At 44.3% G+C, this 27,896-nt stretch overlaps 1 protein-coding gene across 1 annotated transcript; it reads right to left on the minus strand.

The window, feature by feature from the left end:
* Window positions 1–8,555: 8,555 nt before the first annotated feature.
* LOC146616731 (uncharacterized) lies at window positions 8,556–17,047 on the minus strand. The gene is made up of 9 exons (XM_085372832.1): window positions 16,478–17,047; window positions 15,854–15,941; window positions 15,672–15,752; window positions 11,340–11,368; window positions 11,068–11,205; window positions 10,669–10,872; window positions 9,899–10,006; window positions 9,506–9,672; window positions 8,556–8,823 (listed from the first exon to the last, which is right to left on the minus strand). Exons 1-9 carry the CDS (start codon window positions 17,030–17,032, stop codon window positions 8,556–8,558), a joined length of 1,638 nt encoding a protein of 545 aa, XP_085228958.1. The 5' UTR covers window positions 17,033–17,047.
* Window positions 17,048–27,896: the final 10,849 nt, after the last annotated feature.

The following is a 27,896-nucleotide window of genomic DNA, read 5'->3' on the forward strand; positions in this document are numbered from 1 at the left end:
TTGGTTATTCATCTTTTTATATTATTATTATGTAGATGTGTGAATATGGATGTGTATGTATGCATGTGTATATGCATATATATGTATATATATGTATGTGTGTGTGTGTGTGTGTGTGTGTGTGTGTGTGTGTGTGTGTGTGTTTACTTTCAGTTATTGTCGATTTCATTGTGGTGTACAGGAGATGTGATTCTGTTCTGATTGATTTAATATGTCGCTTGTCTCTTTGAGATTGTCATTGTTATTGTTCTAAATAAAGTTCATTTAAAAAACAAAACAAAACAAAAAACCTCACAGGGAGACGCCATGTTGTTTATACGGAGTTTATTCTCGTCTTCTTCCGGTTGACGTTCAGGCTCTCTCACGGTGCAGCGCCACCTCAGGTCAAATTATGTCATGCTCTAATGTATCGTGTTTTTCTTTTCTGTGCTTTAATTTGTCTACAAAGTGAAAATAACCATAAGAGCTTTTAAGTATACACAGACATGCGCTTCTTAAATTTAGCTTAATTGGCTCCACAGGTAGGAAGTAAAAAAGTAAAAAAAAACTTCCTTGCTGTACTTAATTTTTACTCCCTACATTTTTAAACAAATATCTGTAGTTTCCACTCCGTATTTTTGACAGAGAGGAGGGCTGGGTAGCCGTAGTTTTTGTTGACCGCTGCGCTGCACAACATGTTTCGCTTTGTTACATTAGAGCCTGTGATGTTTTAAGAGTCTGAATCAGGAGCTGATGACATTACTCTGTAAACTCTCAAAGCACTTTAATAAACAAGCAAACAATTCCACCTCTTGCATTATTGCGTAAAGTTGACAGCGTGTCAGGCAAATAGGCAGGCTCCATCCCTGGCCTCTAGCGACTGTGGAAGTCGCTACAGTAATGTTTGCATCAGTCTATCAGATGAATCCCCTCCAAGTCCAATATTTACATCAGTTACAGTGATAATGCTTGGTGTCTACTTTCAGCCACCGCAGTAGAATGCCAGGAATGAATCTCATTGAAATTGTAGTTGCATTTGCTATTTAATTTAATTGTCATGGATGATACACAGACAACCCAACAGCAAACAGAGGAAAACAATGGGCCACGTGGGACACAGGGGCAAGGCAAAGTAACAGAAACCTAAAGCCTAAGAATATAACACAAGAAGAAAACAATAAAGAGAACCAAAAACATACATAAGAATAATCAATGAATATAAATGAACAAACACAAAACACTGGGTCACAGACTCAGTACCATGACAGTTAAATGTACATAATAAATACTTTAAATCAGATGACAATGTAGCTGACACTGTGTTTATTAGTGTGTGGTCAACCACAAATCTTCATACTGTCATCCATAGATGAGGTCTTTATACAAATGATGAAAGATAATGAAAGAAACTGTTTAATTGATATGAAATGATTGAATTATATGAAATATTATGGCTTTGTCTGCCAGAGTGTTTTTCTGTAAACTACTTTGAACTACTGGCAGTCAGTGAAGTCACTGAAAGGCAAGATTCTATGTTGTGTTGCCGTAGTTTCCAGAGTTTACTTATAAAGCTCACTTACAGAATTCAGTTAGAAAAGTCAAGCATTTGAAAGGTGCACATTTGAAGAAGTATTAACTCAATATTAACTCATTACGGTTTACATTTTCGATTTTAAAGGGTCTCCGAAATTACAATGAAAAAGGAAACAAGAAAAATTACCACTCCGGCCGATAAGAAAGATTCAGGAGATCAAGGTAAGTAAAATAATAAAATAAGAACCTGGTAAAATCCAAATCCTAGAAATGTTGACACTGTGTGAATCATTTTTGAAGCAATTGAATCATATGTTTGATTGAAAATAGCTTTAATACAAGATGTCTAATCAAAGGAAGGTTACCGGTCTTTTGGTAAAATAATGTAATAAGTTTATTCTTGGACTCAACAGTAAAAACAGACCAACAAGTGTCATCAAGATCTAAGACTTAGTAAACCTAGTATCAATTCGCACTGGTCAGTTTTTTTAATCCCAAGAATAAACTTGTGATCATTTAAGCAAAAGCAATTTCAAATTCTTTGCCATCAAACTGCTTCCAGTCCTGATGTCGGGGACTCTTTTTCACCACTGTGTTGTTGTCGTCGTTTATAGATTGTAAGAGCAGGACTGCTAAAAGAAAGGCCAGTCCTGAAAAGAAGACCCCAATAAAAAGGAGGAGGGTCGCTGAGCAGGCTGGTCCTTCCACCAGCTCAGATGTGGTCAAAGGAGTGAAGCGCAAGGTTGTGCAAGATGAAGAGGGCACAACAAAGAAAGCAAAGAAGGCTAAACTTCTCGACCATACGAGTGGTGACAAGGAGCAAGCATCCTCCTCGTTGGACTCTGGTAAAGGTAGGCTAATTAGTTGAATAAGGGGGTAGATTAAGTGTGGTTGCTAGGTTTAAGATATTGGTGTTTAGTGTTTGTGTCTATCATCCAGTGAGCTGATGTGCTTTTGGTGTTTTCCACATCTCCAGACTTGAACAACAAACAGGAGTGCACAAAAAATGGCAAAAGAAAGGCCACGGGAGACAACAGAGAGTCACCCAAGAAAAAAAAAAGGAATGTGGACCAGGGCAAAAAATCAGTAGCAGACCAAAAACGTAAGTAGCAAGCAGCTTGGGTTTTATATTCAGGGGAAGGGCAGAAGGAACATTTAGGCTACAGAGGAGAGTAATTTGTGTCACAGCTGTAATAAAACAAGATTTGCTGTTTTGTCTGTTCAGGTGAATTCCAAGCCAGATATGTGGAGGAGCACCAGCTCGGAGAAGGAGGCTGCGGAGCAGTGTTTTCTGGCTACCGGATAGAAGATCGTTTTCCAGTAAGTGTTCAGATGATGGTAGTAAGACAGGCAGTAACGCAGATAATGTATAATATCGTAAACTGAGACGTCTGCTGTGTTTCCACCTTTCATTATGTCATACTGAGGAAATGCTCACCAATGCTCTGTGTCTTCTAGGTTGCCATCAAACACATTCCCAAAAATAAAGTCTACTGCAAAGTGGCGGTAAGCGTCCAACACTTGAATTAGTTTTACATTACTGGATTGAATGCGGCGTTCCTCATCATCCACTTTGTTGTAATATTTCAGGATGAAAATGGGAAGATGCTCTCGGTGGAAGTGGCCATTATGCTTAAACTTGCAGGTGAAGCAGAAGGGTCAGTGGGAATATCAGCACCTGTGTCCTTGCTGGAGTGGTTCGACTTTGGCAAAGAGCTGATCCTGGTGCTGGAGAGACCTGTCCCTGCTGTGGACCTGCAAAAATACAAAGCAGAAAATGGAAGAGCTTTACCAGAGGACAAGGCCAAGGTAGGTTGACTGGGAGAGCCTTAGACTGTACAGCATTCAATCAAGGCAGAAAAGCATTAACTCATTATTGTGTTTTTCATCTTTTCCAGGTCATTCTGAAGCAACTAGTTGATGCTGTAAAGGAACTTGAGGAGAAACACATCTTTCATCGGGACATCAAGGGACAAAACATTCTGATTGAGACCGGCTCAGATGTGCCTCGAGTTCGCATCATTGACTTTGGACTGAGCTGCTTTGTTAAACAGCGATCTCTGTATCGCATCTTCTATGGTAACATATTCTGCTCCTGCTTTTCACAGATGTAACAATTTGTGTCTTTTGTTTTAGAAGAAATTGCAATTGTGTCTGTTTGTTAGGCACTCCTCTTCACATCCCTCCCGAGTGGTACATTAGGAGCTGCTACAGGTGTGGACCCACCACGGTGTGGCAAATGGGAGTGGTGTTGTATGAAGCGCTTCATGCACGATACTTTAGTACCGCGAGGTTCCTCACAAAGCAACTGAGCATCAAAAAGCGTCTGTCCACAGGTAAGAAAACTTCACACTTCCAGATTCACTGATGCCTTGGATCACTAGAACTATCATCTTCATCTTTTTGATCTTTTCTTTCTTTCAAGAATGCCGGAATTTCTTGGACGCATGTTTAGCTATAGTCCCGGAGAAGCGCCCAACACTGGAGGAGCTCCAGCTTCACCCCTGGCTAAGATAACACACACAAACACACAATTCACACCTTATCATGTAAGTGTGATACATTGTAGTAACTTCCTTTCTTTTTTCTGTTGGACAGGAATAGATAGAGTGGGTCAATCTTAAAAAATAAATAAATAAAAATTTAGCTTTTTTGGAGTTCCTGTAACCCCCCCAGCCATCCCAGGAAAGGGGATCTCTCTTTGAATGGGCTTTCCCGAGGTTTCTTCCCATCAATCTGGCCCCCTGGGGAGTTTTTCCTCGTCTTCATAGAGAGCTTGGGCTGGGTCAGGAGCTCCATCAAAACTGTCTTTATTTGATGACATTAAAGTCATCAAATAAAGATGTGTTTTACTTAAAGTAAAATTTGATCAAAATAAAACTTGTTTAATTCATCTTTGCTGAGGATTCGCCTTCATTACTATTTTGTTTTGTTTTTTTTACCCATGGTGCATTTTGACAAATAAGAAAACTGAATCAGGTTAAAGTGTGCACAAAGACAGTCACACTGCAAATGATCTGAAGACTTGCATCTGTTGCTCTAACCCCCAACTAGTTTAGACAGATTTCCTGGTTCTACCAGAGGTTTTTTCCTTCAAGAAGGGAGTTTTTCCTTCCCACTGTTGCTGAGTGTTTGCTCATAGTGGGTTGTAAAAGCATAAAAGTTAATAAGAGGCATTCATAGCAGAGTTATCACAGAGGGAACTATATAGCTTAAATGTACAATTTCTACAGGACGAATTATAACTTCATTATGTATAAAAGCTCCTGTGGATAATTACTCCTATTTGTAACTTTACACAAGAGAAAGTTTGCTGTCACACTATTTATAACAGGTTGGGTTTTGTCCTCTGAGTTGAGCCTTTGGTTGCAGTTTATTGAAGAATTTCCTCTAAAGTAGCTGTTGATAAAGATTTAAGGTCCTGTTTATATACAGAAATATGCTTTAGTTCATGTTTTTTTACATGTCTGCCTCAGTGGATCAGTAGAAGATCTGGCACAGGAAACTAGATGATGAAAAAAGGTTACGAATACACATATATATCTATATAGATACAGATATACTCATGGTGGGTTCACGCCCTCGGCCCATGCCCCTCTGAGGAGGAAACACCTGGGCCTCATCAGTGCAGCCAGCATTTAAGCCAGGGAGTGGCTTCTACTCATCGCTGGATCGTTGTGTGTGACTCGCGTCAGTGCAGCCCGGCTCTCAGCAAGTTCTCATTTGCTTCCCTGTGCAAAACCTCTAACGTGTGTTTCCTTCTGTACATAGATCCCCTGGACCCGACTCTGCATTCCCCGAGCGGATTCCCTTTTTGTGTGAGTGTTTGGAGAGAGAGTCAGAAGAGGAGCAAGTGTCTTTTCCCTACCTGGATTTCCCCGGAGCCTTTTCCCTGTCACCGCTTTGTATATAGCACTATCCCCTGCACTGTTTGTATATACACCTGGTGGAACTGTAATAAATACTGACTGTGCCTCTGAGTCCTGCATGTGAGTCCTCAAGCGAACCGTGACACCCACACAGATGAGAGCTTAGCAGTGAAGCTCTCTCTTAAAATTTGAGTTATAAAGTCAGAAGTTATCACTGACAGAGATCCATGTTCTTTTAACATAAGAAAGAATATTTGCTGAAATTGACATTAATCCAAGCCCTTAAAACGCCATTTTGGATTAAGCATTTCCTTTTAGAAAAGTCTTCAATGAGCAGGAAGCTCCAGTACTGAAAAAAGAAGCCAACATCAACTGCTAAACGTGCTAAAAGTAAGTAAGTCCCTGTAGACTCCTATGATCAAAACACATACAGTATAAAAGTTATAGGTTACAGATCTGAAAAGTAAAACAAATGTCAAAGTGCAAAAAGACTTATGGTCCCATAGAAGTCTATTCCATTTGCCTGGAATTAGGTGAACACCTTTGTGACAAATTTAATGGCTCAGTCATTTGTTTCATGTCATATTTAATAAAAGACTGACATGGTGGCATGTTGAATTGTCCATTTTGCACATATTTGGTCATTCTAAGCGTCAGAAGGGGAAAGATCATTCTGGGAATGCCTACTGGCGAAGGATGTGTGACTGACAAGTCCAGTGTGTGAAGTTTAACTACAGTCTAAGGAGCGTGGAAAGAAAAGCATCTGGACTTCTTTAAGTTTCTTGAAGATGTTTCACCTCTCATCTGAGAAGCTTCTTCAGTTCAGAATTTCTTCAGAGAACTGAAGAAGCTTCTTGAATGAGAGGTGAAACGCTCTTCAAGAAGCTTAAAGAAGTCCAGATGCTTTTCTTTCCAAGCTCCTTAGACTACGATGACCTGAACGACTGAGAACCTTAACAGACAGTTCTTCCCTTCATTCATCATGCCTGATTTCAAAACACCAAGATGGCAGTCGTGAAAACACTCATCTTGAGTCTTCATGGGACTACGGTGAGATCAGTTATGCCTCTTATGATGCTGTCCCAGACTTCAAAGCAGTATAAAACATGTTTGCATCCTGTAACAACTCCCACTTCCCTCATTACCTTCTGTGTATTTATAGTTTTGTATGACTTCTTATGTTCCTGTTAATAAAGACCTGCCTTTGAGTTCATTCCCGTGTGTCTAGAGCCGTGCATTTGGGTCCTCTCTTGCCTTCACACAGCCGCCGCACGACAGAACGACGCAACCACGAAATGGACCCAGCAGGCTCCGCCCGTGAGGGAGATATTCTCCGTGTACAGAGTCTGGTGCAACGAATAACCCGCGCCTCGGACTCACGGACAATTTCCGTCGGACTTAACGCCATAAAGGCAATAATCGAGGGAAACCCTTTCCTTCACCAGCTCACCTGCTATGAGGGCTTTATTGACGAACTGAGCCGAGCCAAGGAGGCATTACAAGCTCGTGAGCTGGCAGACAGTGTCTGTTCCCGGGATTCCACACCACAGCGACTGCAGACGGAGATCTCCGCCAGTCAGCCGCCGCAGCAGCAGCGAACTAAGCTCGCCGCGACGGCATCGCAGCAGCAGACGGGGCTCTCGGTATCGCAACAGCGGCTGCTAAAACGAGAGGGTTTTTTGGCGCTGCTGCCGCGGAGCCCTTCTCCATCCCCTCTCAGCTCTGACCGTCGCTCTCCCGCTGCTTTCCTAGCAGCGATGAGGTCGGATGATGAAGAGGAGACCGTCACCCCCGCATCATCACCGGTTTCCCCCGTCACCTCCGTTCCCTCATCAAGGAGGAGACGCCGTCGCCGGTCCTCTCCTCAGCCGGATTCCGGGACTACTGAGCAGCCGGCTGGGGTGAGTGACAAAGACACTCTTTCTGTTCACTCTGAGGCTAGTTCTCACTACTCTGAATGCAGGAATGCAAACTCTGTGACTCTTGCCGTAGGCTCTAAAGGCTCACGATCTGTAAATGTTGAATCCGAACCCGAACTTCTTATGAACCGTTGTACTGCCCGGAGGGTCAACTCAGAGACCGTTTCTCCTACGTTTGGACTCATATTTGAGAAAGATTATCCTTCACTAGTGTTTCCTAGGTCTGAAAACTTGAAGTCAGCATTTCCTGAGTTAGAGACACCTACAGCTTTAGCACACTTAACGCTATGAAGTCAGAGCGCTGTTCCTCATCCGCTCACTCAGGGCAGGGAATTGATCTCTTGCAGACTGTTCTTTCTAGGCCCGCCTCCCAGGCCCCTTGCGTTCTAGGGATAGCTGCGGCCCAGCACTCCCCTGCACCTATCTCAGTTCCCCAGGTGAGGGGGGCTGGCGCCCAGCTGGTCCCTGTTCCGGTTTCCGGGTCGACTGAGGCTCTGCTGGTCCCTGCACCCGTATCAGCTCCTCGGGTGGGGACAGCAGCCGCCCAGTCCCTGCCGAAATCTGTGCCAACCACTGAGGTGAGGCCCGCCAGGACCCAGCCGATCTCTGCACCTGTACCTGCTCCTCAGGTGGGAGCGACTGGTGTCCAGCAGGTGCCTGCACCTTTCATCCGCATTGTAGGCTCAGGGGACCCGACACCACCACCTGTCCTACATTCGCTCCCACAACCATCATTACACTCAGCTGCACAGGATGCTCCTCAGTCAGTCAGTCAGCCTTCTCCTCAGTGTACAGTCCAGCCTTCTCCCCAACCGCCATTACTACCACTAGTTCAGTTTGCTACCCAGTCTCCCTCAGTTCAATCTGTAGCTCTGCCTCCTGTGTCCCCGCTGGCTCTGTCTCCTGTGTCCCCCGCACCTCAGTCAGCTACCCCACCACAAGCTCAATTTTCACCTCTACCATCACTTCAGTCATCAGTTCAGTCTGCCACTCAGTTGCCCGTAGCTCCATCATCCACACCATCACCCGCTTCTCTTCCACCACAACCATCACGACACTCAGCCATTCAGGCTGCTGCTCAGTCAGTCATTCAACCTGTAGTCCTGTCATTAATGCACTCCTTAGCTGAACCATTAGCACAGTCACCGTTAACTCAGTCATCCACTCCACCGCCCACTCCACTGTCACCACAACCATTACTACAGCCATCAGTTTGGTCCCCTGTAGCAGTTTGGTCTTCTGGTCAGCTTAACATTCAGCCAGGGGTCCCGATACCCTCTGGCGCTACATCAGCTCCGGCTGGAAGCTCGGATGAGCCCATCCAGCACTCCGCGGCTTCCACGCTGCCACCTGCCTTGTCCGCTGGGGGTTCTGGAGAGCCCAGCCAGCCCTTCCTCGTCTCCGCTGGAGGGTTCGAGGGGCCCGGCCTCCGGTCCCGCTCTGTAGCCGCCGCCTTCCACACGGCCGGCCTCCGGATCTGTTCTGCCGCCGTTGCCGTCCGCAAGGGCTGTCTGGAGTCAGCCCTTGAGGGGGGGTATTGTCATGGTCCTGGGTCATTTTGACCCAGTGTTCTCAGTTTTCCTGTGGTTTTGTATTTTGTTCCTTATGTCCATTGGATTGTTTGGTTTGGTAGTTGGATTCCCCCTGTGTCCATGCTTTTATTGTGGTGTTTGTTCTGGTACCGTGTTCCCGTCCGTTGTGTTCTGTGTTCTCCTCATCCCCTCGTATTCATCCTTGTTCTCTGCCTCTCTCTCTGTGCTCATCTCTGTGTACTGTGTTGTGTTTAAGGTCCACATCTTGGTGTCAGTATTTTCAGTTTCGTGTCCTCCCTGCTCGGTCATGAGTAATTGTCTTCAGCTGTGTTCCCCGTGTGTTCCCACTTCCCTCATTACCTTCTGTGTATTTATGTCAGAGTGTCCCTTTGTTCTGTGTTGCGTCATCCTTCTAGGTTGTGTGCATTTCCCGTGTCTTCCCAGCGCCTCAGCTTTAGTTTCTCCCAGTATAGTTCTGTATGACTTCTTATGTTCCTGTTAATAAAGACCTGCCTTTGAGTTCATTCCCGTGTGTCTAGAGCCGTGCAATTGGGTCCTCTCTTGCCTTCACACAGCCGCCGCATGACAGTTAATACTTCTCATGGATATCTCAGATCTCCATCACAAATAAAATAATAAAGGGCCATAATAAGAGTTAGAAATCCATTGTTACCGCTCAAGCTCCAGTCTGGCCCTCTCCTCCTCCAGCCAAGCCTGGATCTCCATATTAAGGGCAACTTCCAGCTGCTGCTGTGTCAGCTCCAGCTCCCTGATCCTCTTCTTCTGTTGTTCAGCCTCCTTTTCCTTCACCTGCATCTCAGCCTGCATGCTGTCTTTTATCTATGCACACACACACAGCTACATAAACAGATGCACCAACAGAGCGGTATAAACTGACCTATTCCTGAATCACCTTTTCCTGGACTGTCATAACCATTTTTCCAAATCATTAAAGATGTGAATTTTATAATGACAGTCAACATTTTGCTGCAGTTCTCAAAGATCAAAGTCAAGGAGAAAAGACTCTGTACATAATTGGTGTCAAGTGGAAAACTTTTTTTTTTACCATCTCAGCCTCTTTCAGCTGTCTTTCCAGTTCCATCTGCACCTCCCTCTGCTTCCTCCGCTCTCTCTCCTCTGCCTCCCTTCGGCGAGTTTCCAGTTCCCGAGCATGCTGTGAAACAGATGAAAGAGCCATTGTTTGGTTTGTGTTTTCACCTCTATCCAGCAGGTGACACTAGGCCATCAGCTTCGAGGTTCAACGTATTGTGCTTTCAGCGGTGCTCTTCTTGATAACTTGGTTGAAGTAAGTGGGTATTTGAGTTCATGTTGCTTTCCTTACAGCTGTAAGTAATCTGCTCATTCCGCTTTTGATCTTTGGCACCAACAAGTGATTTTTTTCCCAGAGAAGTGCTGCTCACAGGAGATTTCCTCTATTTCAGACCATTTTCTATAAACCGGTTAGATGGTTGTACAGTTTCTGAAATACTCAGACAAGCCTGTCCGACACAAACAACAATGCATGTTCAAAGTCATTTAAATCCCATTTGACCTTCAGCAGGTCATCTTATTAATGTATACATGCCTAAATGCACTGAGCTGCTGCCATGTGATAGGCTGATTAGGTATTTGACCTAATGAGCAGCTCAACAGGTGTATCTAACAAAAATGTGGCCAGTGAGTGTACATGGTACTTTTTAAATGGACAAAATGAACTGCACTGGCAGCTGCCCAGTGCCACTATGACTTAGTTAAATAATCACTACCATGGATAGTTTGGTGCATGATGTAATTAAATAAATATTACAAAAAAAGATTCTTATAGCCCTCACTTACCTTGATAATGTTTTCAATCTCTAAGTCCTGTTTGTCTTTCTCTTTTTCTGTCTTCTCTGTCTCATGGATAGTCGAGTCATCAGATTGGCTGCCCCTGCTGCTGCAGCTGCTGCGGGCGCTCCGGCTGCGTTCCCGCTGACTGTTTTCCCGCTGGATCCGTCTCTTCAGTTTGAGTTCATGGTGAAGGGAAGACTTTCCCTCACTCTGAAGACGGAGGGCAGTTTGAATGGCTGAATACCAGATGTAAAATCTTGGGTATACTTTCCATTTAACTTTCCGAGTCAGACTGAATAGGATGGGTTATCTTTTAAAAATGAGGACTGGTGTAGCTTTACAGAGTAATTGAATACATGTTTCGGAAAATATGTTAATCCCTTTTGGATAAAGTGGCTGACTGACCTCCACCTGCCGGAGCACCTCTCTGAGAGGTTCAGTAGCCGATGCCATCAGCTCAGTATGGAACGCACCACTGACTGGGAGAGTTTTGGTCCGCATGAACTTTAGGCGCCGAGAGTTTTCCTGGAGGAAATCCAGAGCCTGAGAAGTCAAAGAAGACAGCAGAAATGACAAGAGCAGCTCTAACAACTTTTTTGATGGTTGAGAGAAGACAGAAAAGAGAACACAATAGATTCACGGTATATTAAAGCAGCAAGAATATATGAATGCATTACCTGCTGGTGCCCTGCAATAACCCTGCCATCTGGAAAAAGCTAGTTGGCCACAGAGCACACAGGATTCTCCATCCCCAGACTCTTGCAGTGCTCTTTTGCCTGCAGACTAGGGCTGCCACAAACGATTATTTTGATAGTTGACTAGTCACCGATTATTTTTGCGATTAGTCGACTAATCAGACTATCCACTCTGCCATAGCTCGGCTACAGACTCAGCACCCGAGTGCCTTTATTGTGATCTCGGGTGACTTCAACCATGTATCACTGGACAATACACTACCAACATTCAAACAATATGTGGACTGTCCCACCAGGGGAGAGAAAACTTTAGACTTACTGTATGCTAACGTCAAGGATGCATACAGCTCCTCCTCCCTCCCCCCACTTGGTAGGTCAGATCATAACCTGATTCACCTCACCCCCCGCTATGTGCCAATTGTGAGGAGGGAACCTGTGACCACCAGGACTGTTAGGAGGTGGTCAGAGGAGGCAATAGCGGAACTACAGGGCTGTTTCGAGGTGACCGACTGGGAAACACTCTGTGAGCCTCACGCCGAGGACATCAATGGGCTTACTGAGTGTATCACAGGCTACATAACTTTCTGCACCGACTCCATTGTTCCAGCTCAGACTGTTCATTGTTACCCAAATAACAAGCCGTGGGTGACTAAGGACATCAAAGCCCTCCTCAACAACAAGAAGAGGGCTTTCAGAGGGGGCAACAAAGAGGAGGTGAGGAAGATCCAGGTGTTACTAAAGGACAAGATCAGAGAGGCTAAGGACAATTACAGGAGGAAGCTGGAGTGGAAACTCCAGCAGAACAGCATGAGAGAGGTGTGGAGGGGCATGAAGACCATCACTGGATTCAGGCCAACCAACAGCAGGGGAGCTGAGGGAGGTGAGAATAGAGCCGACGAGTTGAATCTGTTTTTCAATAGATTCGACACCACAGTGTCTGCTCCCACCCCCACAACCTCACCTGCAGTCAGCCTGGAATCCAGAGCCACACCACTGTGCCAGCCTCTCTCTTCACATGTTGCCTCCTGTGAGATTCCTGACACCCCTCCCCCACCCATCACCTTCACTCAATACCAGGTTGAGATGCAAATGAGGAGACTTCACTCAGGCAAGTCTGCTGGACCAGACGGAGTGAGTCCCCTTGTCCTCAAGACCTGTGCCCCCCAGCTGTGTGGAGTCTTTCATAAACTGTTTATGCTGAGTCTGAGTCTGCAGAGGGTCCCGGTGATGTGGAAGACATCATGCCTCGTCCCTGTACCAAAGACGCCTCGTCCCAGTGGCCCCCAGGATTACAGGCCCGTGGCACTGACCTCCCACATCATGAAGACCCTGGAAAGGCTCATCCTGGACCAGCTGCGACCCATAGTAAGACCACATCTGGATCCCCTTCAGTTCGCTTATCAGCCTCGTCTCGGAACAGAGGACGCCATCATCTACCTGCTCAATCGTGTCTACACCTGTTGTGATATTTTGATACCACGGTAGCATTTACAGGATATTGCTTTGTAGTGAAAACTGTTACTCAATAAGGCCCATTTACTAGTTGTTTTTCTCTTTCTCTCTGACCCAAGAATTAATGTGTAAGACTCACAGGCTGGTACCCCAAGGTCGAAAACACCACAGAGACGAGACCACTTCCTTACTCCCATCCTCCCTTTTTCTTTATCTCTTAGAAAAAGGCTCGTTAAAGGCCAGGTGGTTTGTTTCAGAATTCACTAATGAAAGAACTCTGTATTCTATGTCTAGGAGTGTATTTTGCTGGGATGATCATAAATTGTAGCTGAACTGATAAACTACACAAAGGATACTTCTCTGCTCACAAGGCAGGAAGACGTTTCCTTATTTGGTCTGTACCGGTTTGAACTGGGAAAGCTGACACACGAACCTTTTTTTCCTCTATATAAGCTGTTATGTACTAAATAAACCTTTGAGTCGATTGGGAAGGCAACCTAAAGCAGTCTCTGTTTTCTTGTTCTCCCAAGCTGCTCCCGAGCTCGTACTAACACGCTGAATGGCATACCTGAGTGTTACTTTAAATAATTAGGAATCTTAGAAGGAAAGGACAGAACTCTGCTTATCGCTCGTGCCTTGGAGGGAAAACCGGGATGGACATTTTTTTCCTTCAACACCCATCTGGACCAGCCGGCGAGCACTGTGAGGGTCATGTTTTTTGACTTTTCCAGTGCTTTCAACACCATCAGGCCGACCCTCCTGGGTGATAAGTTAGCAGCGATGCAGGTGGATGCTTCTCTGGTGTCCTGGATTGTTGATTACCTGACAGGAAGACCACAATATGTACGTCTCCCACAGTGTGTGTCTGACAAGGTGATTAGCAACACAGGGGCACCACAGGGGACTGTCCTCTCCCCCTTCCTCTTCACCCTCTACACCACAGACTTCAGCCACTGCACAGAGACCTGCCATCTTCAGAAGTTTTCTGATGACTCTGCGGTGGTTGGATGCATCAGCAGGGATGATGAGACAGAGTACCGGGCTGTGGTCGACTCCTTTGTCACGTGGTGTGAGCAGAATCATCTGCAGCTCAACGTGGCAAAGACCAAGGAACTGATCGTGGACTTCAGGAAGACCAGGAAACACTTGACCCCTGTTTCAATCCAGGGGGTCAGTGTTGACATTGTGGAGGACTATAAATACCTTGGAGTACACATTGACAATAAACTGGACTGGGCTAAAAACACCACAGCACTTTACAGGAAGGGCCAGAGTCGTCTCTATTTTTTGAGGCGACTGAGGTCCTTCAACATCTGCCAGAAAATGCTGAGGATTTTCTATGAGTCTGTTGTGGCCAGTGCGATCCTCTATGCTGTTGCATGCTGGGGGAGCAGGCTGAGGGTCGCAGATGCCAACAGACTTAATAAACTGATCCGTAAGGCCAGCAATGTTGTGGGGATGGAGCTGGACTCCCTCAAGGTGGTGTCGGAGAGGCGGATGCTGTCCAAGATAAAGACAATGTTGGATAACACCTCCCACCCACTCCATGACATGTTGGTCAGTCACAGGAGCTCGTTCAGTGAGAGACTGAGATTACCGAAAAGCACCACTGAACGACACAGGAAATCATTCCTGCCTGTGGCCATCTCCCTGTACAACGCATCCACTTAACACACTGTTTGCTGCTACAGCTACACATGTTTCTTTTCCAACTATTTATTTATAAGTGACTTATGTATGTATGTATGTATATATATGTATATATTGTACTATTCTTAGTTAGCGTATTGTCTGTCTTGTCTTAATGTTGGTTTAAAATGGAGCACTGTAACAAAAAATAATTTCCCCCAGGGATCAATAAAGTATTCTGATTCTGATTCTGATTCATCATCCATTGGATGTAAAACGTTCAGCTTATTGCACCAGCAGCATCTGCTCTTATATAACTATCATTAGCTTACAGCTTTAAGTGTTTAAGGTATGTGCTAACTAAAAATAAAGACAAGATGATAGTTTATTACATTTTAATGAAATTTGCAGATTGTTTCGGTGAAGTTTAATAAACTCCTTGCTATCTAAAATATAACAGGACACCGGAGAATATTCTCGAGCATCTCACACTTCTGATAATCAGCTGTCTGCTTGACGTTTATTCAGCTGTGTAAAAACTATAACTTTAATCTCAGCAAAACAGATTTACTCAGGAACAAATAAAATACTAAAATAAGCCAAACAATAACATTTTTAAGTTATCTAAGTGACTTATATATCATGTTTAACCTGAGCAGCGAAAGACAGCGGTGTGTTTGAAAACGATCTGCCGGGAGTCCGGTGTTCTCACGGCTCTAGTGAGCCTTGCCCCGGCTAGCTATCGAGCTAGTGGGTAACAGACGTCTCCGAAAACATCGGAGCGCTTTTGAAAATATGTGGTGTCTTGATAAACTGAGCAGATATTTGAGGTTTACACAGCTACATTCTCGCCTGAAAATATGTTAAACGTTTATTTTGTGACCCAGAAAGAATAATAAGAGTAATATTAAAACTAACTAGCTGCCGCCATTGTTGGAAACTGAGCTAGGCCGCGCTATGAATTCTGGGACACCGCTTCTTCTTCTTCTTCGGGGTTTAACGGCTGGCATCCTTGTATATGCAGTGCTGCCATCTTCTGTTTCAGTCCGTTATTACACTCTTAAATCCTACTACTTATTCCTGCGTCTTTTGTGATCTTACAAAGCTTCAAACGCCGCCTCGACTATTAAATCAGTCGTCGACGATTTTGATAGTCGACGTAATCGTGACTAGTCGACTAATCGTGGCAGCCCTACTGCAGACAGGCATAATTATACTGAGCCTGAGGTCTACCAGTGACTGACAGCATCCCACTGGGAACCAGTTCTGAGGCCTTCTGCATAGTCTCCGCTCGCACCTTCACTGCATACAAAGCTAGAAGATGCATAAGGAGTAAATACAGAATATTAACCAAAGTTGTGATTAAAACACCTTTTACAAGTGCACAAAAAAACCCAAAAAAGAAATCTTTCTACCTTCTGCAAAGTTCATCGCCCCAGAAAAGACAAGAGCAGCAAATTCTCCGACACTGAAACCTGCAGCAGCGACACACATCTCAATGGCCTGTGTACAGCAGGAAACAAGTCAAAAAAAAATAAAAAAATAAAAATGTAACAGCCTCCCGATTATGACCGATATATCATTTATGTCACTGATACATCCGTAACTGAAATTAACTCAGAACAATTTGTTTATTTTTTTAAATGGTCATTCAGAATCAGAAGATTATTTACGGTGATGTTTTTGGTGGGAGTGAAACAACAATCTACTGATAAAAACAATAAAAACAAGATGTGATAATAAGAAATAACCACTGTTGGAAGCCTTATTTACTCTACCGCCTTAATCAGGTGCAGTAATTAAAGTTGAAATGAGAAACTTTGCATTTGAAAGATGCTCTTCTACTGGGCACTCAAAATGCTTTCTTACAACAAGCATCATTCATCCACACCTTCATACATAATGTGCGCACATTTTAAATATAAATTAATATTACTGTAGCAGTATTTAAAAAAAAAAAAAAAAGATAAAATGGCCACATTTAAGAAGGCAGGACCTGCAGTTATTGTCCTTTTTCCAGACATTTATCTGGCACTTACTTTGGGGTTTTCTTGGTTGAGTCTCTCCACAGCAGCCAGGGAGGTGACAAACACCGCCGGCTGACAGTGAACCGTTTTCTGCAGCTCGTCCTCGGGGCCCTCCAGACACAGAGACAGCAGGTCGTAACCCAGGATCTTCTGGGCTACGGTGAACATTTCTTTAACGTTGGGGTATTTTAAAAGTCCTCTGCCCATGCCCACAAACTGGCTGCCCTGACCGGGGAAGAGGAGCACGGAGCAGCCGCTGGGGTCTTTTTTGGGTCTCCGCTGAGGCGCCGCGGCTGGCTCGCTGTTCGGGGGAGAAGCGGGAACTTCAGCCGGAGAAGGGTAATCTCCAGCCGTGGAACCGGGCTTGTTGGTGGACAGCGTCCTGCTCAGAGAGACCAGCGACCTGACCTTCCCTCTGGAAGATGCTGCCATCCTGACTGCCACTGATGCCAACATGAGCTGTTCCTCATCCAACGACGTGTCTGCGGATGAAATAAGACGCACAGCCCGCCCGGACAAACTGTAATCACCGAAAGAGTCAACTTTGCTTGAACTCAACTCTGACATCTGCTCGGCATGACACCTCACAGGGAGACGAAAAGAATATTCAGAATACAATTGACAAATGCAAAAAAACCCTCTAAACCATTGACTACAGAGAGATTTAACGTTGTTCGGCAGGATAATGTTGACCAAGGTTGAATCTTTGTCCAGATTAATCTATCCAGCTTATTCCCTAGCCATCCCACCAAGAATTATAAAAGACATAAATAAGGCGAATTTTAATTTCATATGGAAAAATAAACATCATTATATTAGTAACAGGGACTTGATAAAAGATTATGAAGAGGGGGGTTTAAAAGCAATCGATTTTGAAATAATGAATGGCATTTTAAAGATTAATTGGCTACGATCTTTCTTGAAAAATGATAATGAGATGTGGTTCTTGATGCCATCTCTTATTTTCAACAAAGTTGGGGGGATCCTTTTAGTATGTGATTTTGACATTTCTAAACTACCCATAAAACTTTCCAAATTTCATCAACAAGTTTTGTTAAATTGTAAATTAATGTTTAAACATAATTTTAGTCCCCACAATGTTCCATTGTGGAATAATAGGGTGATATTGAATCGGGGGAAATCTATGTTTGTGGACGAATGGATGACAAAACAAATTTGGTCTGTGACACATATAATGGATGAAAATGGAGATATACTTGAATTAAACAGGCTTAATGAGAAATATGACATGAGTTGCTCGTTCGAGCTCTATAAAAAGGTTTCACAGAATATCCCAACAGTCCTTGTAAATACAATAAAGAACAATTTTTCAAATATACAGACTACAAATTTACATAAAGTTAAACTAGATGGTCTTGACTTGGTTAATGGAAAATGCAATAATCCATTTTTGAGGAGGTATTTGGTTAACACCTTATATCCAGGTAGGACAAAATTCTCCCTGTTCCATAAATCTCTTAAGCTAATAAATAAGCCCCAAGCAATCAAATTGCATAGATTTTTAGAAGAGTTTGATTTTTCTTAGCCCCTTATTTAAGTTATGTGTCTTGTTTATGGAACCTCACTTTTAGAGATTTTATGATCCCCCTTGTCTTCTTTATTTCTGTTCCTTGTTTTTCATTCTTTTTTTTATTGTTATTTATTTTTGTATTGGTTATTCATCTTTTTATATTATTATTATGTAGATGTGTGAATATGGATGTGTATGTATGCATGTGTATATGCATATATATGTATATATATGTATATATATGTGTGTGTGTGTGTGTGTGTGTGTGTGTGTGTGTGTGTGTGTATGTATGTTTACTTTCAGTTATTGTCGATTTCATTGTGGTGTACAGGAGATGTGATTCTGTTCTGATTGATTTAATATGTCGCTTGTCTCTTTGAGATTGTCATTGTTATTGTTCTAAATAAAGTTCATTTAAAAAACAAAACAAAACAAAAAACCTCACAGGGAGACGCCATGTTGTTTATACGGAGTTTATTCTCGTCTTCTTCCGGTTGACGTTCAGGCTCTCTCACGGTGCAGCGCCACCTCAGGTCAAATTATGTCATGCTCTAATGTATCGTGTTTTTCTTTTCTGTGCTTTAATTTGTCTACAAAGTGAAAATAACCATAAGAGCTTTTAAGTATACACAGACATGCGCTTCTTAAATTTAGCTTAATTGGCTCCACAGGTAGGAAGTAAAAAAGTAAAAAAAAACTTCCTTGCTGTACTTAATTTTTACTCCCTACATTTTTAAACAAATATCTGTAGTTTCCACTCCGTATATTTTGACAGAGAGGAGGGCTGGGTAGCCGTAGTTTTTGTTGACCGCTGCGCTGCACAACATGTTTCGCTTTGTTACATTAGAGCCTGTGATGTTTTAAGAGTCTGAATCAGGAGCTGATGACATTACTCTGTAAACTCTCAAAGCACTTTAATAAACAAGCAAACAATTCCACCTCTTGCATTATTGCGTAAAGTTGACAGCGTGTCAGGCAAATAGGCAGGCTCCATCCCTGGCCTCTAGCGACTGTGGAAGTCGCTACAGTAATGTTTGCATCAGTCTATCAGATGAATCCCCTCCAAGTCCAATATTTACATCAGTTACAGTGATAATGCTTGGTGTCTACTTTCAGCCACCGCAGTAGAATGCCAGGAATGAATCTCATTGAAATTGTAGTTGCATTTGCTATTTAATTTAATTGTCATGGATGATACACAGACAACCCAACAGCAAACAGAGGAAAACAATGGGCCACGTGGGACACAGGGGCAAGGCAAAGTAACAGAAACCTAAAGCCTAAGAATATAACACAAGAAGAAAACAATAAAGAGAACCAAAAACATACATAAGAATAATCAATGAATATAAATGAACAAACACAAAACACTGGGTCACAGACTCAGTACCATGACAGTTAAATGTACATAATAAATACTTTAAATCAGATGACAATGTAGCTGACACTGTGTTTATTAGTGTGTGGTCAACCACAAATCTTCATACTGTCATCCATAGATGAGGTCTTTATACAAATGATGAAAGATAATGAAAGAAACTGTTTAATTGATATGAAATGATTGAATTATATGAAATATTATGGCTTTGTCTGCCAGAGTGTTTTTCTGTAAACTACTTTGAACTACTGGCAGTCAGTGAAGTCACTGAAAGGCAAGATTCTATGTTGTGTTGCCGTAGTTTCCAGAGTTTACTTATAAAGCTCACTTACAGAATTCAGTTAGAAAAGTCAAGCATTTGAAAGGTGCACATTTGAAGAAGTATTAACTCAATATTAACTCATTACGGTTTACATTTTCGATTTTAAAGGGTCTCCGAAATTACAATGAAAAAGGAAACAAGAAAAATTACCACTCCGGCCGATAAGAAAGATTCAGGAGATCAAGGTAAGTAAAATAATAAAATAAGAACCTGGTAAAATCCAAATCCTAGAAATGTTGACACTGTGTGAATCATTTTTGAAGCAATTGAATCATATGTTTGATTGAAAATAGCTTTAATACAAGATGTCTAATCAAAGGAAGGTTACCGGTCTTTTGGTAAAATAATGTAATAAGTTTATTCTTGGACTCAACAGTAAAAACAGACCAACAAGTGTCATCAAGATCTAAGACTTAGTAAACCTAGTATCAATTCGCACTGGTCAGTTTTTTTAATCCCAAGAATAAACTTGTGATCATTTAAGCAAAAGCAATTTCAAATTCTTTGCCATCAAACTGCTTCCAGTCCTGATGTCGGGGACTCTTTTTCACCACTGTGTTGTTGTCGTCGTTTATAGATTGTAAGAGCAGGACTGCTAAAAGAAAGGCCAGTCCTGAAAAGAAGACCCCAATAAAAAGGAGGAGGGTCGCTGAGCAGGCTGGTCCTTCCACCAGCTCAGATGTGGTCAAAGGTGTGAAGCGCAAGGTTGTGCAAGATGAAGAGGGCACAACAAAGAAAGCAAAGAAGGCTAAACTTCTCGACCATACGAGCGGTGACAAGGAGCAAGCATCCTCCTCGTTGGACTCTGGTAAAGGTAGGCTAATTAGTTGAATAAGGGGGTAGATTAAGTGTGGTTGCTAGGTTTAAGATATTGGTGTTTAGTGTTTGTGTCTATCATCCAGTGAGCTGATGTGCTTTTGGTGTTTTCCACATCTCCAGACTTGAACAACAAACAGGAGTGCACAAAAAATGGCAAAAGAAAGGCCACGGGAGACAACAGAGAGTCACCCAAGAAAAAAAAAAGGAATGTGGACCAGGGCAAAAAATCAGTAGCAGACCAAAAACGTAAGTAGCAAGCAGCTTGGGTTTTATATTCAGGGGAAGGGCAGAAGGAACATTTAGGCTACAGAGGAGAGTAATTTGTGTCACAGCTGTAGTAAAACAAGATTTGCTGTTTTGTCTGTTCAGGTGAATTCCAAGCCAGATATGTGGAGGAGCACCAGCTCGGAGAAGGAGGCTGCGGAGCAGTGTTTTCTGGCTACCGGATAGAAGATCGTTTTCCAGTAAGTGTTCAGATGATGGTAGTAAGACAGGCAGTAACGCAGATAATGGATAATATCGTAAACTGAGACGTCTGCTGTGTTTCCACCTTTCATTATGTCATACTGAGGAAATGCTCACCAATGCTCTGTGTCTTCTAGGTTGCCATCAAACACATTCCCAAAAATAAAGTCTACTGCAAAGTGGCGGTAAGCGTCCAACACTTGAATTAGTTTTACATTACTGGATTGAATGCGGCGTTCCTCATCATCCACTTTGTTGTAATATTTCAGGATGAAAATGGGAAGATGCTCTCGGTGGAAGTGGCCATTATGCTTAAACTTGCAGGTGAAGCAGAAGGGTCAGTGGGAATATCAGCACCTGTGTCCTTGCTGGAGTGGTTCGACTTTGGCAAAGAGCTGATCCTGGTGCTGGAGAGACCTGTCCCTGCTGTGGACCTGCAAAAATACAAAGCAGAAAATGGAAGAGCTTTACCAGAGGACAAGGCCAAGGTAGGTTGACTGGGAGAGCCTTAGACTGTACAGCATTCAATCAAGGCAGAAAAGCATTAACTCATTATTGTGTTTTTCATCTTTTCCAGGTCATTCTGAAGCAACTAGTTGATGCTGTAAAGGAACTTGAGGAGAAACACATCTTTCATCGGGACATCAAGGGACAAAACATTCTGATTGAGACCGGCTCAGATGTGCCTCGAGTTCGCATCATTGACTTTGGACTGAGCTGCTTTGTTAAACAGCGATCTCTGTATCGCATCTTCTATGGTAACATATTCTGCTCCTGCTTTTCACAGATGTAACAATTTGTGTCTTTTGTTTTAGAAGAAATTGCAATTGTGTCTGTTTGTTAGGCACTCCTCTTCACATCCCTCCCGAGTGGTACATTAGGAGCTGCTACAGGTGTGGACCCACCACGGTGTGGCAAATGGGAGTGGTGTTGTATGAAGCGCTTCATGCACGATACTTTAGTACCGCGAGGTTCCTCACAAAGCAACTGAGCATCAAAAAGCGTCTGTCCACAGGTAAGAAAACTTCACACTTCCACATTCACTGATGCCTTGGATCACTAGAACTATCATCTTCATCTTTTTGATCTTTTCTTTCTTTCAAGAATGCCGGAATTTCTTGGACGCATGTTTAGCTATAGTCCCGGAGAAGCGCCCAACACTGGAGGAGCTCCAGCTTCACCCCTGGCTAAGATAACACACACAAACACACAATTCACACCTTATCATGTAAGTGTGATACATTGTAGTAACTTCCTTTCTTTTTTCTGTTGGACAGGAATAGATAGAGTGGGTCAATCTTAAAAAATAAATAAATAAAAATTTAGCTTTTTTGGAGTTCCTGTAACCCCCCCAGCCATCCCAGGAAAGGGGATCTCTCTTTGAATGGGCTTTCCCGAGGTTTCTTCCCATCGATCTGGCCCCCTGGGGAGTTTTTCCTCGTCTTCATAGAGAGCTTGGGCTGGGTCAGGAGCTCCATCAAAACTGTCTTTATTTGATGACATTAAAGTCATCAAATAAAGATGTGTTTTACTTAAAGTAAAATTTGATCAAAATAAAACTTGTTTAATTCATCTTTGCTGAAGATTCTCCTTCATTACTATTTTGTTTTGTTTTTTTTACCCATGGTGCATTTTGACAAATAAGAAAACTGAATCAGGTTAAAGTGTGCACAAAGACAGTCACACTGCAAATGATCTGAAGACTTGCATCTGTTGCTCTAACCCCCAACTAGTTTAGACAGATTTCCTGGTTCTACCAGAGGTTTTTTCCTTCAAGAAGGGAGTTTTTCCTTCCCACTGTTGCTGAGTGTTTGCTCATAGTGGGTTGTAAAAGCATAAAAGTTAATAAGAGGCATTCATAGCAGAGTTATCACAGAGGGAACTATATAGCTTAAATGTACAATTTCTACAGGACGAATTATAACTTCATTATGTATAAAAGCTCCTGTGGATAATTACTCCTATTTGTAACTTTACACAAGAGAAAGTTTGCTGTCACACTATTTATAACAGGTTGGGTTTTGTCCTCTGAGTTGAGCCTTTGGTTGCAGTTTATTGAAGAGTTTCCTCTAAAGTAGCTGTTGATAAAGATTTAAGGTCCTGTTTATATACAGAAATATGCTTTAGTTCATGTTTTTTTACATGTCTGCCTCAGTGGATCAGTAGAAGATCTGGCACAGGAAACTAGATGATGAAAAAAGGTTACGAATACACATATATATCTATATAGATACAGATATACTCATGGTGGGTTCACGCCCTCGGCCCACGCCCCTCTGAGGAGGAAACACCTGGGCCTCATCAGTGCAGCCAGCATTTAAGCCAGGGAGTGGCTTCTACTCATCGCTGGATCGTTGTGTGTGACTCGCGTCAGTGCAGCCCGGCTCTCAGCAAGTTCTCATTTGCTTCCCTGTGCAAAACCTCTAACGTGTGTTTCCTTCTGTACATAGATCCCCTGGACCCGACTCTGCATTCCCCGAGCGGATTCCCTTTTTGTGTGAGTGTTTGGAGAGAGAGTCAGAAGAGGAGCAAGTGTCTTTTCCCTACCTGGATTTCCCCGGAGCCTTTTCCCTGTCACCGCTTTGTATATAGCACTATCCCCTGCACTGTTTGTATATACACCTGGTGGAACTGTAATAAATACTGACTGTGCCTCTGAGTCCTGCATGTGAGTCCTCAAGCGAACCGTGACACCCACACAGATGAGAGCTTAGCAGTGAAGCTCTCTCTTAAAATTTGAGTTATAAAGTCAGAAGTTATCACTGACAGAGATCCATGTTCTTTTAACATAAGAAAGAATATTTGCTGAAATTGACATTAATCCAAGCCCTTAAAACGCCATTTTGGATTAAGCATTTCCTTTTAGAAAAGTCTTCAATGAGCAGGAAGCTCCAGTACTGAAAAAAGAAGCCAACATCAACTGCTAAACGTGCTAAAAGTAAGTAAGTCCCTGTAGACTCCTATGATCAAAACACATACAGTATAAAAGTTATAGGTTACAGATCTGAAAAGTAAAACAAATGTCAAAGTGCAAAAAGACTTATGGTCCCATAGAAGTCTATTCCATTTGCCTGGAATTAGGTGAACACCTTTGTGACAAATTTAATGGCTCAGTCATTTGTTTCATGTCATATTTAATAAAAGACTGACATGGTGGCATGTTGAATTGTCCATTTTGCACATATTTGGTCATTCTAAGCGTCAGAAGGGGAAAGATCATTCTGGGAATGCCTACTGGCGAAGGATGTGTGACTGACAAGTCCAGTGTGTGAAGTTTAACTACAGTCTAAGGAGCGTGGAAAGAAAAGCATCTGGACTTCTTTAAGCTTCTTGAAGAGCGTTTCACCTCTCATTCAAGAAGCTTCTTCAGTTCTCTGAAGAAATTCTGAACTGAAGAAGCTTCTCAGATGAGAGGTGAAACATCTTCAAGAAACTTAAAGAAGTCCAGATGCTTTTCTTTCCAAGCTCCTTAGACTACGATGACCTGAACGACTGAGAACCTTAACAGACAGTTCTTCCCTTCATTCATCATGCCTGATTTCAAAACACCAAGATGGCAGTCGTGAAAACACTCATCTTGAGTCTTCATGGGACTACGGTGAGATCAGTTATGCCTCTTATGATGCTGTCCCAGACTTCAAAGCAGTATAAAACATGTTTGCATCCTGTAACAACTCCCACTTCCCTCATTACCTTCTGTGTATTTATAGTTTTGTATGACTTCTTATGTTCCTGTTAATAAAGACCTGCCTTTGAGTTCATTCCCGTGTGTCTAGAGCCGTGCATTTGGGTCCTCTCTTGCCTTCACACAGCCGCCGCACGACAGAACGACGCAACCACGAAATGGACCCAGCAGGCTCCGCCCGTGAGGGAGATATTCTCCGTGTACAGAGTCTGGTGCAACGAATAACCCGCGCCTCGGACTCACGGACAATTTCCGTCGGACTTAACGCCATAAAGGCAATAATCGAGGGAAACCCTTTCCTTCACCAGCTCACCTGCTATGAGGGCTTTATTGACGAACTGAGCCGAGCCAAGGAGGCATTACAAGCTCGTGAGCTGGCAGACAGTGTCTGTTCCCGGGATTCCACACCACAGCGACTGCAGACGGAGATCTCCGCCAGTCAGCCGCCGCAGCAGCAGCGAACTAAGCTCGCCGCGACGGCATCGCAGCAGCAGACGGGGCTCTCGGTATCGCAACAGCGGCTGCTAAAACGAGAGGGTTTTTTGGCGCTGCTGCCGCGGAGCCCTTCTCCATCCCCTCTCAGCTCTGACCGTCGCTCTCCCGCTGCTTTCCTAGCAGCGATGAGGTCGGATGATGAAGAGGAGACCGTCACCCCCGCATCATCACCGGTTTCCCCCGTCACCTCCGTTCCCTCATCAAGGAGGAGACGCCGTCGCCGGTCCTCTCCTCAGCCGGATTCCGGGACTACTGAGCAGCCGGCTGGGGTGAGTGACAAAGACACTCTTTCTGTTCACTCTGAGGCTAGTTCTCACTACTCTGAATGCAGGAATGCAAACTCTGTGACTCTTGCCGTAGGCTCTAAAGGCTCACGATCTGTAAATGTTGAATCCGAACCCGAACTTCTTATGAACCGTTGTACTGCCCGGAGGGTCAACTCAGAGACCGTTTCTCCTACGTTTGGACTCATATTTGAGAAAGATTATCCTTCGCTAGTGTTTCCTAGGTCTGAAAACTTGAAGTCAGCATTTCCTGAGTTAGAGACACCTGCTTCTGTGCCCTTTACCTGTGTGTCTGCTGAGAATGATTGTTTTGCAGTTAAGCTCACCACTGGGGCTTTAAAACCTGCCTCCTTAGATGTTAAAGCAGTAAAATCCAAGACTGTAAATGTTCCTGTGATAGCTCGACCCCAGCTCGTTACTTCTGAGCCATCACCCCAGGGGAAAGTCCATTCTGACGTATTTACTGATTCGAATGTTCTTGAGTCAGGGGGCTCTACACCCACCACTGTTTTCCCTAGGTTTACTGCTTCCAGCGAGCCGGAGGTAAAAGACTTTGTTTCATCTGCCTCTCCGGTGCACAGACCTATGTTTACATCGGCTATTAACCCCTCCTCTGTCAGTATAAGCATGGTTAGCTCCGAAGAAAGAAGCTCTAAGACTGTTGGTGCATCAGCTGATCACATTTCTCTAGAGTCTGTAAACACTGAAGGTGGTGCATTAGTGCCTGTAAGCTACAGCTTTAGCACACTTAACGCTATGAAGTCAGAGCGCTGTTCCTCATCCGCTCACTCAGGGCAGGGAATTGATCTCTTGCAGACTGTTCTTTCTAGGCCCGCCTCCCAGGCCCCTTGCGTTCTAGGGATAGCTGCGGCCCAGCACTCCCCTGCACCTATCTCAGTTCCCCAGGTGAGGGGGGCTGGCGCCCAGCTGGTCCCTGTTCCGGTTTCCGGGTCGACTGAGGCTCTGCTGGTCCCTGCACCCGTATCAGCTCCTCGGGTGGGGACAGCAGCCGCCCAGTCCCTGCCGAAATCTGTGCCAACCACTGAGGTGAGGCCCGCCAGGACCCAGCCGATCTCTGCACCTGTACCTGCTCCTCAGGTGGGAGCGACTGGTGTCCAGCAGGTGCCTGCACCTTTCATCCGCATTGTAGGCTCAGGGGACCCGACACCACCACCTGTCCTACATTCGCTCCCACAACCATCATTACACTCAGCTGCACAGGATGCTCCTCAGTCAGTCAGTCAGCCTTCTCCTCAGTGTACAGTCCAGCCTTCTCCCCAACCGCCATTACTACCACTAGTTCAGTTTGCTACCCAGTCTCCCTCAGTTCAATCTGTAGCTCTGCCTCCTGTGTCCCCGCTGGCTCTGTCTCCTGTGTCCCCCGCACCTCAGTCAGCTACCCCACCACAAGCTCAATTTTCACCTCTACCATCACTTCAGTCATCAGTTCAGTCTGCCACTCAGTCGCCCGTAGCTCCATCATCCACACCATCACCCGCTTCTCTTCCACCACAACCATCACGACACTCAGCCATTCAGGCTGCTGCTCAGTCAGTCATTCAACCTGTAGTCCTGTCATTAATGCACTCCTTAGCTGAACCATTAGCACAGTCACCGTTAACTCAGTCATCCACTCCACCGCCCACTCCACTGTCACCACAACCATTACTACAGCCATCAGTTTGGTCCCCTGTAGCAGTTTGGTCTTCTGGTCAGCTTAACATTCAGCCAGGGGTCCCGATACCCTCTGGCGCTACATCAGCTCCGGCTGGAAGCTCGGATGAGCCCATCCAGCACTCCGCGGCTTCCACGCTGCCACCTGCCTTGTCCGCTGGGGGTTCTGGAGAGCCCAGCCAGCCCTTCCTCGTCTCCGCTGGAGGGTTCGAGGGGCCCGGCCTCCGGTCCCGCTCTGTAGCCGCCGCCTTCCACACGGCCGGCCTCCGGATCTGTTCTGCCGCCGTTGCCGTCCGCAAGGGCTGTCTGGAGTCAGCCCTTGAGGGGGGGTATTGTCATGGTCCTGGGTCATTTTGACCCAGTGTTCTCAGTTTTCCTGTGGTTTTGTATTTTGTTCCTTATGTCCATTGGATTGTTTGGTTTGGTAGTTGGATTCCCCCTGTGTCCATGCTTTTATTGTGGTGTTTGTTCTGGTACCGTGTTCCCGTCCGTTGTGTTCTGTGTTCTCCTCATCCCCTCGTATTCATCCTTGTTCTCTGCCTCTCTCTCTGTGCTCATCTCTGTGTACTGTGTTGTGTTTAAGGTCCACATCTTGGTGTCAGTATTTTCAGTTTCGTGTCCTCCCTGCTCGGTCATGAGTAATTGTCTTCAGCTGTGTTCCCCGTGTGTTCCCACTTCCCTCATTACCTTCTGTGTATTTATGTCAGAGTGTCCCTTTGTTCTGTGTTGCGTCATCCTTCTAGGTTGTGTGCATTTCCCGTGTCTTCCCAGCGCCTCA

Source organism: Diplotaxodon limnothrissa, linkage group LG15 (genome assembly GCF_057381915.1).
Source record: "Diplotaxodon limnothrissa isolate DT_005_m linkage group LG15, D_limnothrissa_male_GT1.1, whole genome shotgun sequence".
NCBI classification, from domain to species: domain Eukaryota; kingdom Metazoa; phylum Chordata; class Actinopteri; order Cichliformes; family Cichlidae; genus Diplotaxodon; species Diplotaxodon limnothrissa.

Coding starts and splice junctions, on each gene's coding strand:
- LOC146616731 (XM_085372832.1), bottom strand. CDS start 17,032: ATGTCAGAGTTGAGTTCAAGCAAAGTTGACTCTTTCGGTGATTACAGT. Junction 10,873..11,067: donor AGGTGCTCCGGCAGGTGGAG/GTCAGTCAGCCA, acceptor CTCCGTCTTCAG/AGTGAGGGAAAGTCTTCCCT. Junction 9,673..9,898: donor AGCTGAAAGAGGCTGAGATG/GTAAAAAAAAAA, acceptor GTGTGTGCATAG/ATAAAAGACAGCATGCAGGC.